This window comes from Xenopus laevis, chromosome 2L (genome assembly GCF_017654675.1).
Source record: "Xenopus laevis strain J_2021 chromosome 2L, Xenopus_laevis_v10.1, whole genome shotgun sequence".
In the NCBI taxonomy this organism is placed as follows: domain Eukaryota; kingdom Metazoa; phylum Chordata; class Amphibia; order Anura; family Pipidae; genus Xenopus; species Xenopus laevis.
The window spans coordinates 112,222,262-112,234,599 of NC_054373.1; the positions used below are offsets into that span (position 1 = coordinate 112,222,262).

Genomic DNA, 12,338 nt, shown 5'->3' on the forward strand with positions numbered 1-12,338 from the left:
AAAGCCTGAATCTGAAAATCCATCATCTCAGACCTGTTGAGGTCCTGTATAAGTTAATGGGAGAGCACCTACCTGTATCTGAATTTTGAAGTTTTTGTGGTCTACACTGGGTTTAGCCAGAAAATTTTTCAGGGTTTTTCTGAGCAAAAACTTTAAAAATTCAAGCAATTCATGCTTTCAATCAATTTTATTAAGTTTTCCCGCGATCTGATTAAATCAAGTTTTTTTTTTATTAATAGCTAAAATCAGGCACGGAAGTTTGGTTGTGTTCTTTTTAATAAAATATGATTTATTTATGATTTATTATTTACTAAACTCCGAATGCAAAAATCACAAATTTTTCAGAATTTATTAAACCCAGAGGATGTAAAAGTCAGAATCTGAAAATCCGGCATCTCAGACCTGTCGTGGTTGCATATAAGTCAATGAGAGAAGTCCCAATGATTTTTTGATGTGTGCTGGGTTTTTGGCAATACCCTGAAGTTTCAGGAGCTTTCGGGCAAAATTCTGAGTTTTTGGGTGAAAAATCCAGAAAAAATTTGAAAATCGGATGAAAGATCCGAAAAAATTGCAAAAATCAGATTTTTTTCGGATTTTTTCTCGTAAACAAAATTTCCGGGAAAGTGTATTAATAAATAAGCCCAAAGAACCTGTGAGGATTTGTTCTGAGTTTTTTTAAGAAAATATTGAGATAAATTCAGACTTTGATAAATAACCCCCTGAGTGTTATGGTAAAATGTGTTAGGAATTAAAGATATTATACAATATTCAATGAATTTCAACTTGAAATATTTATATACAATTATTTTATCACAAAAAGCATTGTGAGTTTTCACTGGAGACTCATTACTGGAAATTCATTGACAGAGAAAATTTAAATAATAAGTTTGTTTTTTTTTATATCATGGGAGAACATGTACAATTCTCAAAAGCAGAAACATTGCTGTACTTAGTGATGTACAGTATATATTATTTGTGTGGCTGATGTTTACTGTTACAATAGAGTGCAACCACTCTACTTTGAATTTGCAGTGAAATGGTCCACTAGCTCTAAGGTGGCTTACAAAATAGTTTCTCATTCAGAATGGTAGGAAGTGTGTTGAATTATATCTGTAAATGAACGATGTCCCTTTCCCTTTTTTATCTCTTTATAGTTTATTAAAACTGCCTATTTCATGTCATGTTTTATCAGCGTTCCTTTCTTCCCAGGCTGGTTAGATGGTAGCTTTAGTAGCTGGGTTTTTTCACACCTGTAAAATTATATTCCATTGTTGGGAAACAAGACTTCAATACACACGATTTTGTTAAACAGATTAACATACACTTGATACTTCAACAAGAATCCACATGTACTTTAATTTAATTAATTTTTTAAATACTATGAATATTTATTATCCCACCTCTAAAGAATATCCAGTATCATGTTGAAGAAGAGGAATACTGCTCCTTTAATTAAAAGTTTTTAATGATTGTCAAGTTATTTGTAAATGCAATTGCTACTGAGAGCAGTATCTTTGACTGTTTATACTCCCCTTTTACTGCTGACTCTGACTGGGGAAACAGTGTTGCAAGCCAGCAAAAAGAAATGCCCAGTACCAGCCCCATTTATTAAATGCATGATGCCCCCTCTTGTAAAATATAAGGATATTATAAGTTACAGAGGAGTTCCATATACCATTTATACAGGTCATGTAACTCCTAGATCACTTCTAATAGCCTAATATTTTGCAACAGGGAGTACTTTATTTTTTATAATACATACAGTAGGTTTCAGTGCGTCATGTGACAGAAAGGACATCACTAAGCTGCAATTATAACTGATGACATCCCTAAGCATCATTTATAAGGATATCATGTACAGAATATTCATGGCTGTATCATAGTTCAATAAATTATTCTCAATTAACCCAAGTACAAATATGTAAATTAAGCATAACAAAAAAATTATTGCATGTTCTGTAGTAATATGTTGAATTTGACATATTTTGTTCAAAATTTGTGTGTGTCTTTGTATCAACACATATTAATTCCATGTAATGATACTGGTGTCATATATTGTTTCAGGAGATTGAAGATGGCATAGGACAGCAACAAACTTTTGTCCGAACACTGAATGTATCTGGCGGAGAGATAATTAGTCAGTCCTCCCCTGCCGAGACTACAGATATTAGGGATAAATTGGAATCCTTGAATTCTCGCTGGCATATTGTTAACAGAAAGATAAATGAAAGAAGAAGAAGGTAAGTCCTCAAAATACAGACTTTATTTTAAGGTTGCTAAGTATATGTACAGACACATTGTTCATTGAATATCAATAAATCATTCCAAAGCTAATGTAAAACTCAGATGCTATTCAAATGTCCCAGAACATGAATAAGGTACTCAAGGAAGTGTCAGGCGATTGTCTGTTTCATCAATGCTTCTGAAAATATTATATATTATTTAAGATATCTGACTAAATGCAATAAAAGTTGTAAATGTTTAAATCAGATAATATAAATAGACAGTTATAATGTGCATAAATGACATCACAAAATATACTGATACAGTATATTGAAATTTTTTAGTAAAACAACCTACTGGTGTGAACTACACAATTTACAATGTTTTTTATGCTGGTGGATAGGGTGGGGTTGTTAAATACTTTTGCACATTTACAAAAGCTTTATTACATTCATGAAATGGAAGATTGTATAAAGGAATAATTTGTTGCTAAGTGCATATATGACTCTGATTTACTGACAAATTGTATGCAAAGAATAATAGTTCCTCTGTAAACAAATTTTCTTTTTTCAGCTGTTGTTTTGATGGTTGAGTGCCATTGCTCAAAACTTCTCTAATTAATGTTAACCGTCCTCTTGCATGCAAGCTGTGCTACTTTTCTTTTTTCCAAATTCTATACAGAGCCATTAGTGGTAGTGATGGGCGAATTTGCGCGGTTTCGCTTTGCCGAGAAATTCGCGAAATGGCGAAAAATTCACTAAACGGTGTCCTTTTTTTATGCCGGCGTCTATTTTTTGACGCCAGTGTCAGTTTTTGCCAATAATGCGCCGGCGTCCAAAAAAACGGACGCCAGTGTAATTTTTTTTTGATGCCAGCGAATTTTCGCCAGCAAGTTTTCACGGATGTTTAGCGAATTTATTTGCCTGCTGGCGAATCACGCAAATTTGCGCCTGGCAAATAAATTCGCCCATCACTAATTAGTGGTTGCTAATACTAGCAACCTATACAGCAAAGAGAGCAATACCTATTATATTGATACGTTGATTGTTGCTATGTACTGTAGCATTATGTACATGACTGTGTAATATGTTGACACTTTATAAGTACTGTAAATATAATAATAATTATAATAGAAGGGGCAAAGAATCCAGAATTATAGGTGGTCAGTTAATCATCATCTTTCTGAAGGATTATGGGCCCAAAAAGATTGCAGTATCTTCTTTTGGTGACACTGTCAAGCAGATACAGTAACTGTAATTCACAGTGTCATTGAGAGACCCATTGTCTTTCACTGGGCAGAAACTACTTCAGAGGTATTACTGGTGAGAGTATCAAGAGGAATCTCCAATTCAAAGGGGCAGATTCACTAAACGGCACACTAGTGTCAATTTCCAGAAATCCAATCCACAGGAACATCAACAATTCACTAACAGGCGTAAAGAACAATTCGCTAGCGAACAAGACCGTTGCTAGTTTACATTTGCACCCTATCGTTGAACGACGTTTCGTGCAGAGTGTGGCAAAGTGGTCGCTGCCGAAAATTTGCCCTTTAGTGAATTTGTCGCAAAGGATGGGCAGATTACAAAGGGATCAACTGTAAGAAGTACTAGAAAACACCTGAATCATTTCTACATCTACTGGCTACAAACCTCCATAGAATACCACTATAGAACCCTTATTATTCATTATAGCATTCAAAGCAGATTTATAGAGGGAAAAAGTGACACTGCAGTAATAAACTGAAAAACTAGTTTTTTAAGTATTTTGACCTTTCAAGTGTAAAAGTGCTCTGAACATTGTGCCCTGTTACTTAACCCATCCCCACACCGGGGGAGGTTTAGTAGATACAACTCAATACAGTATAATAAAGCTTTTAACATCATAAACATGTATGGGACCTTTTATCCAGAATGTTCAGGACCTGGGGTTTTCCAGATCTTTCCGTAATTCCGTAATCTTCATTCCATAAGTCTACTATAAAATCATTTAAACATTTAATAAACCCAATAATCTGGTTTTACTTCCAATAAGGATTAATTATATCTTTGTTGGGATCAAGTTTTTATTATTACAGAGGAAAAGGAAATGATTTTTAACAATTTGGATTATTTGGATAAAATGGAGTCTATGGGAGATAATATATTTAATTATTTGACATACTAGAAACTTCAGAGTTTTCTTATTTCTGTCCCTAAACACACAGTAATATAAATATATAGGGAATTGTTTTTAAATTTAAAGGAGAAGGAACCGCTAATATTAAGTAAGCTTTATCAGAAAGGTCTATATAAATACACCAGTAAACCCTCAAAATAATGCTGCTCTGAGTCCTCTGTTAAAAAAACACCACATTTCTTTCCTTCTGTTGTGTACACATGGGCTTCTGTATCAGACTTCCTGTTCCCAACTTAAACTTCCAGGGCTAGGGCTTGAGCATGCTCTGTTTTTTCCTCTCCCCCTCCATTTCCACCCCTCCCTCCTTCCCTCCCTGCTGTAAACTGAGCCCAGAGCTATGAGCGAGCAGGGAGAGACTCGGGCAGGAAGTGATGTCACACTAAGCTAATATGGCAGCTGCTATCCTAAACAAACAGAGGGAGCTTCTAGAACTGTTTACTTGGGTATGGTAAAGCATTCTGGAAGATAGGAGGAAGAAAGCCAAGCGCTTTTATACATGTCATGGAACTTCAAGGTGAAATCATCCTTATATCTTACTAATAGGGGTAAATTATTTAATAATACATGTTTCAGTAAGTCATGTGACAGAAATGATTTCACTTAACACTGATTATTACTGAAGCTATCAATAAGCATAGTTTATATAGTGAATAAAGTAACTCCTCTTGTAAAATATAAGGATATTATAAGTTACCGAGGAGTTTCATGACCATATAAAATCACAAGGCCGAAGGTAACTTCTAATATCCTCATATTTTGCAACTAGGGGTACTTAATTTATTATAATACACTGGTTTCAGTGAGTCATGTGACATAAATGACATCAGAACTCACTGTTTATAACTGATGACATCAGAACTCACCGTTTATAAGGATATAATTTACAAGATATTCATGGCTTTTGTGTATTATAAGGATATCATTTACAGGTCACCAATGAGTTCCATGACCATATAACGACACAAGGTGGTTTTATACAGGTCATAGAATTCTGAGGTGACTTTTAATAACCCCATATTTTACAACAGAGGGTATACTATTTATTATAATACATATGTTTCGGGGATTAATGTGACAAATGACATCACTAAGGACCAATTTTATGCAATGTTCCCTCTAAGCTGTTCGCTCACACACAAATTTTGAGGCCAGCGCACACAACAAATTGTGGTGGGCACAAAGAATTTTGTGTGCATTTATTCTGACATGCACACCCAGTTTTAAAAAATGTGCACACAAATTTTAAATGTATGCATAAAATAATATTTTGCTGCATGTAGCTGAAAAGGAATTATAGGAAACACTGCTTATGTGTATTATATACAAATAAATGCAATGCATAAACATTTAAATATTTGGAAGGCTCACCATCTAATGCATTCTAAAGTTCATTTATTTAGCCCTGATGGAGCAAGCACAGGTTGGTCTATTTAACACCATGTTTTTCAAAATAAATCAATGCAACAAAATACAAACATTTCCATTTAGAGGAAATCATGCAGTTCTAAAACAAAACAGTGGGTTGCACAGTAAAAGGATTTATTTATTCCAAGATTTCAGATTTACTTTGGGACATACATCACAGCTGTGCCTCATTGTCATGTATCAAAGAAGCAGTGCTGTAGCAGGTTCTTATGTAATGCTACTGAAGCTTTTCCATTTTTTCAGTCAAAGAATCTTATTTAAAAACTGGAAACAATGCTGACAATTTTCTGTGTAATGACAAAGCTTATATTTTACATTCTTCTGCCTCATCCTAAGAAATATACTGTTACAGAAGTACTGTAGATTTATAGAAATGAGGGTTTTTTTGTGATTTCAGAATAAAAATACGGTTGCATTTTTTCTGCAATCTTTTAAAAATTGATAAATCCACCACTCTATGCCCTAAAAGGGTTTGCAATGCAACCTATTTATTTTTTTAACCAAAATATTTCTTGTACTAGTTGATCACCTCCCCAAAGTAGATATAGTACCCATTTAATCACTATATTTGTATAACTGTTTATTTTCATGGTTTTCATGTACAGGTATGAGATCCATAACCCGTAAAGCCGTTATCCAGAAAGCTCCCTCAGACTCCATTTTATAAAAATAATACACATTTTTTAAAATGATTTCCCTTTTTTCTGTACTAATAAAATAATACATTGTATTTGAGCTAAACTAAGATATAATTATTCCTTATTGGAAACAAAACAAACTTATTGGGTTTATTTGGATGTTTTTTTATTAAAGTCCGAATGCTAAAAAAAACTCTAAAAATTTGAGGTTTTTTTAACTATAAAGATACTTTTGAAACTTTCATTTTATTACACCCCGAGGATGGAAAAAGTCTGAATCTGAAAATCCAGCATCTCAGACCTTACAAGGTTGTAAATACTGTAAGTCAATGCGAGAGGTCCCTCTCCTATTTGAAAGTTTCTGTTGTCTGCGCTTGAATTAACCCTAAAATCCAGAATATTTCTGACTTTTCAGGAAAAAAAAAAAAAAAAAAGTACAATTTGGATTTCGCTAGATTGCGATTGTTTATTAATAAATAAGGTCCAATGGTGGATTCAAGTTTGGTTGGACTTATCTTATTAAAATAATCAGAAAAATTCGAACTTTGTTAAATAAGGCCCTTAATGTTTATATGATTTTCTACTGGACTTAAGATATGAAGATCCAAATAACAGAAAGATCCATTATCCAGAAAGACCCAGGTCCCGAGCATTCTGTTTATAAAAATGTATTTGCGTTTGCTTGGGAAGTGGACATGGACTTCCCTCTGGGAGAAAATTAATTCTTCATAAAAAAATAAAAATAGAAAGGTGTGCAAAAGCTGCTTTCAGTTGGACCCTGCATGGGCCTCATCAATGGGCCTGATAGACCAATATCTGGCCACACACCATCCAGATACCCCAGAGCCAAACACTTGGATCAGCCTGATAGTGCCCAGCTCAACATGGGCTTATCAAGGAAAGATCAGCTCATTTGGCAACCTTGCCAAACAAGCAATCTTTAAGGGGCAGATTTATCAAGGGTCGAATTTGAGTTCATGGGAGTTATTTTGAACTCCCATGAACTCGAAATTCAGCCAACTGCAATTTATTAAAAAAAATCTAATTTTTTATACTCAGGTGAATTGGATCGACCCACAAACTCAAATCGAATCAAATTCAATTAGAGTTTTTACAACTCTAAATTAATCCCAGGGCATCCCCCATAGGCTAAAACAGCAATTCTGCAGCTTTAAAGTGGCAAATAGTTGAATTTGAATTCTTAAAGGGCCAGTGTATGATACATTTTCGAAAAATCAAATAAGAATTTAAAAAAAAAAAACTCGAATCGAATTTTAACAATTCCCTAGTTGAATTTGACAGTTTTGGCCATAAAAAACTCAAAATTTCAATCAAAATTCGAAATGCGAATTTTCCCCTCGACTCTCGATAAATCTGCCCCTAAGTGTATGGCCGTTTTTAAGGCAGATATCGTACAACTATTTCTGTAGGTACTAGAAAATGGTAATATAAAAATGGTTTAAAACATGGAGGCATACTGTATTTATATAAAACACAAAACATTTTGCTGTATCTCAATGAAAAGTGCATATACTGTATAAACCACTATCAATAATGCTATCGTACAAACTAGAATGCTTCAGTGACTGGTTTAGTCTAATATATCAGACTCCCTGTTTGCTCTAACAAGTGATCATTCATGAAATGTATACAGGTACTTCAAATTTTACATTAAAACACAAAACAATTGAACTTTTTTCAGCTACCATAGTTCTTGCATTCTTTATAAATAGGCACTGTATCAATATTTTAAATCAAATTTGAGATTTGGATGTTGTTGTTTAGAAGAATATTCATTGGGCCCATTTCCTTCTTTCACATTTCTGTTTTTTTTTTTTTTAACAAAACATTGTTTAAAAACCTGCAGAGTAGAACAAGTGCTATCCTCTAGGTAACATCACAAAACAAACAGTCACAGATATAAAATACAGAGGGAAGCAGAATTGCTCAAGCATGTAATAATCTGTTTTTTATGTGGCACTGTTTAGGTAAAAACACAATAAAAAGCTTGAGTGTTCTTGATGGGAATAACAATCTTAGATCCCATTACACATCAACAGTGAATTCTGAAATTGTGAATTAAATTCCTCTGGGGGCAAAACAGTTTATTTTATAGTATGGTTATTTTTTAGTAGAGATTGAGTTGATTAAATGATGCTGCATAAAAGGGGAGGGAGTTTTTAAATCCATTAATCAAGAATAGCACAGTTTCTGAATGCATCATGTTGAGAGCATTCAAATACCAATTATTTCCGAATTACCTGAGCAAACTGCATATTGTTATAATCATTTATATATTTTTATGAGGTTTGCACCATCTCTATAAGTGAGACAGTCTGAATAACTGACAACCACCCCTTCACTATAAATATTGCTCTTTCTAAATTATTATCTTTTGTTACTTTTCTGTTTTCAAAAAAGTTTCTAGATTGCTTTTATAAGACCACATCTTAATATGGTAGGCCAAACATCTTAAACCATTGCCACCCCATTATCCAGTCAAATAATACATAAAGGGGCGATCGAACGATCAAAGGAATAATCGTTCGATCGAACGATTAAATCCTTCGATTCGAAGGATTTTAATCCAACGATCGAAGGATTATACTTCGACCAAAAAAAGTTAGCCAAGCCTATGGGGACCTTCCCCATAGGCTAACATTGAGTTCGGTAGCTTTTAGGTGGCGAACTAGGGGGTCGAAGTTTTTTCTTAAAGAGACAGTACTTCGACTATCGAATGGTCGAACGATTTTTAGTTCGAAACGTTCGATTCGAAGTCGTAGTCGAAGGTTGAAGTAGCCCATTCGATGGTCGAAGTAGCCAAAAAAACACTTCGAAATTCGAAGTTTTTTTTCTTCTATTAATTCACTCAAACTTAATGAATGGGCCCCAAAGAGTGTGTACTGCATATAGAGAGAAATAGCTTATGGCTACTGGTGCATTTGTGTTTAATAAACAAACAGCATACCACATGTTGTCATTTCTGGCACACAATACACTAAGGGGGGATATTTATCAAAAAATATGGTTGCTGTTTTATCTTGATTAAAGAAAAAATTGCAGCCAAAAAAAGTATTTTAAGTATATAAGTACAGGTATAGGATCCATTATCCGGAAACCCAATATCCAGAAAGCTCCGAATTACGGAATGACCTTATCCCATAGACTCCATTATAATCAAATGATTCACATTTTTAAAATTGATTTCCTTTTTCTTTGTAATAATGAAACAGTACCTTGTACTTGATCCCAACTAAGATATAATTAATCCTTATTGGAAGCAATTTATTTAATGTTTAAATTATATTTTAGTAGACTTAAGGTTTGGAGATCCAAATTACAGAAAGACCCCTTATCCGGAAAACCTCAGGTCCCAAGCATTCTGGATAACAGATCCTATACCTGTATTTTCTAAAACCTCGAATTTTTGTTTAAAGAATGGAGGTTATTGGCCTTATAAGTGGGCGAAGACCTATGTGAAAAATCGAGTCCAAGTTTGTGCAAAGCAAGGAATGGCTGTAATTTATACCTCAAGACATTTTTTCTATTTGCACAAAGTACTATACCTAATGCCATGGCGCCTGGTCTCCTAGACATATGGAGAGAGACCCAATCCAAGTACAAAGAAAACAATAGAGACTGTACAATACTTGCTATATAGCTGGGGAGCTTTCCCCTATTTATTGTGCCAGTGAAACCACAAAGATCAAAGTTTCAGGGAGATACACCCTCTCTTAGAAATCTTGAAGTTATCTTGAAAATGTTCCCTGACTCATCCAATAGAGTCGTCGGATGAGCAGTGAAAATTTTTCAAGATTAACCATTAGGTCAATTTGATTTCGATTTTCCACTAATAGAAAATATTGTCCATTATGTTCTAACAATAATCTGCACAAATGGCAAATAATAATAATAAAAATAGTTTAATCATGTCATTTTATAGGTTAGAGGAAGAAAAGAAGAAGTTGTATGGATTACAAGAAGACTTAAATAAATTCTGTGTTTGGTTAGAAGATGCAGAGGGCATTGCTAGACAACCATCAGAGCCTGGAAATGAACTGCAATTAAATGAGTTACTTGAAAAAGTAAAGGTAATGCCAGTATTATTTCTGCAACCTTGACATTATAGAACTACTGTAAATTCTAATGTTTTTGTATATTCTGTGGTTGACTATTGCTACTAGTTTTGCAGCAAAAATGATACCCATTGGGGCATATTTAGTTATAGATCCCCACAATTCACTAGAGTGAAATTCCACCACTCTCTATTAATTTCTATTGGCATATTTATCAAAGTGTGAGCTTTAATTTACACCCATTGATAAATACGCTTTTGAAAATCCCTTCGAACTGAATGGAGAGTGATGGAATTTCACTCTGATGGACTGTGATGATCTCTTAATTTACTCTTTGATAAAATGCCCCATAAATTGTTGGTTATAGACTTCAATACATTACGGCAAATTTTTGCTGTTTCGCAAATTTTCCATGAAGCGAAACAGGTCAGATTCCCTTATCACTAGCTGGGATATTTTTTGGCTTTGTTTTATTTTCAAGCTGTTTCAGAACTTCGTCTATTTTCTGCTTGTGGTTATTTCTTTGCCTGTTAAGCTCATATCAGTAAATTATTTATTTGAGAAACATGGTATTATTTAACTTGGAAGGCATACTTCAAAAAAGAATATATTTTACTATAGCTATGTTTTATCTCATATCTTATATCTCCATGTTATCTATTAACATGGCATGGCATTCTCCAAACTTTGACTTCTTGATTTAAATCATCCTTATCAAGCTAGCATCCCATACCATGTTAGGATGTTAATATCTTCCCTTAAAGAGGTATTTCACCTTTAAATTAATTTTGGTATGTAGAATGTATTTTTCCAGCTCTTTTCTTTCCAGTATTTTTTTTTAAATTGTCAATTGGCCTTCACTACATATTCTTTTTACTTGAATTATTATTTTCTTATAATTTTTTGCCTTTGTTTTTCAAATGAGGGGCATTGACCCCAGCAGCCAAAACGTTATTGCTATGTGAGGCTACAATGTTATTGTTATTGATACTTTTTATCACTTATCTTTCAATTTAGGACTCCTGTTCATATTCTAGTCTTTTGTTTAAACCACTGCCTGGTTGCTAGGATAAAGAGCATCCCAGCAATCAGATAGCTGATGAAATTCCAAACAGGAGAGCTGTAAACAAAAGTTAAAGGAAAAGCACACACACAAAAAAAAATGAAGACCGATTGAAAATTGTCTAATAAAATCATTATTTTCAGTATTTTCTACATCATACTAAAATGCAATGTAAAGATGAATAACTTCTTTAATTCAAGTTTTAAAGTTAATATCAAAGTGTTTCTTCTGTTCTGAGCCGATATCAATACTGATATCAATACTGTGTGTGCAGTGACACATGGATGCATGCATCCATATTGGTGTCAAAATAATCCTACTGGGTGTATTTCATGTTTACATTATTTTTTGCAGACTCAGGGGCAGATTTATCAAAGGTCGAATTTCAAAGTAATCGGAGTTTTTTTGAATGCCCATAACTTCGAAATTCATATAAAAAGAGACCAACCAAAATATATTAAAAAAAATAAACATTTTTTCCACGGGTGAATAGGCTGTATCCGATCATTCGAATCGAAGTAAGATCGTATTCCATTCAAAGTATTTAAAAAAAAAAAGTTGATTTTTCCGCAAATTGCCTCCAAATGGGTTCTAGGAGGTCCCCCATAGGCTAAAACAGCAATTCGGCAGGTTTTAACTTGCAAATGGTTGAAGTCGAAGTTTTAAAGAGACAAGTTAAATTTCGATATTTAAATTTTCAAATTTTTTTCAAATTCGAATCTAATTCGGACTATTCCC

At 33.7% G+C, this 12,338-nt stretch overlaps 1 protein-coding gene across 6 annotated transcripts in view; it reads left to right on the forward strand.

The window, feature by feature from the left end:
- dmd.1.L (dystrophin, gene 1 L homeolog) overlaps nucleotides 1–12,338 on the forward strand; it is a 1,148,817-nt gene that overhangs the window by 671,840 nt on the left and 464,639 nt on the right. For all 6 annotated transcript variants that reach the window (XM_018244936.2, XM_018244933.2, XM_041580924.1 and 3 more), the window contains 2 exons: nucleotides 2,065–2,240; nucleotides 10,405–10,552. In XM_018244936.2, coding sequence (XP_018100425.1) covers nucleotides 2,065–2,240; nucleotides 10,405–10,552 — 324 coding nt within the window. The remainder of the gene's footprint in view (nucleotides 1–2,064; nucleotides 2,241–10,404; nucleotides 10,553–12,338) is intronic.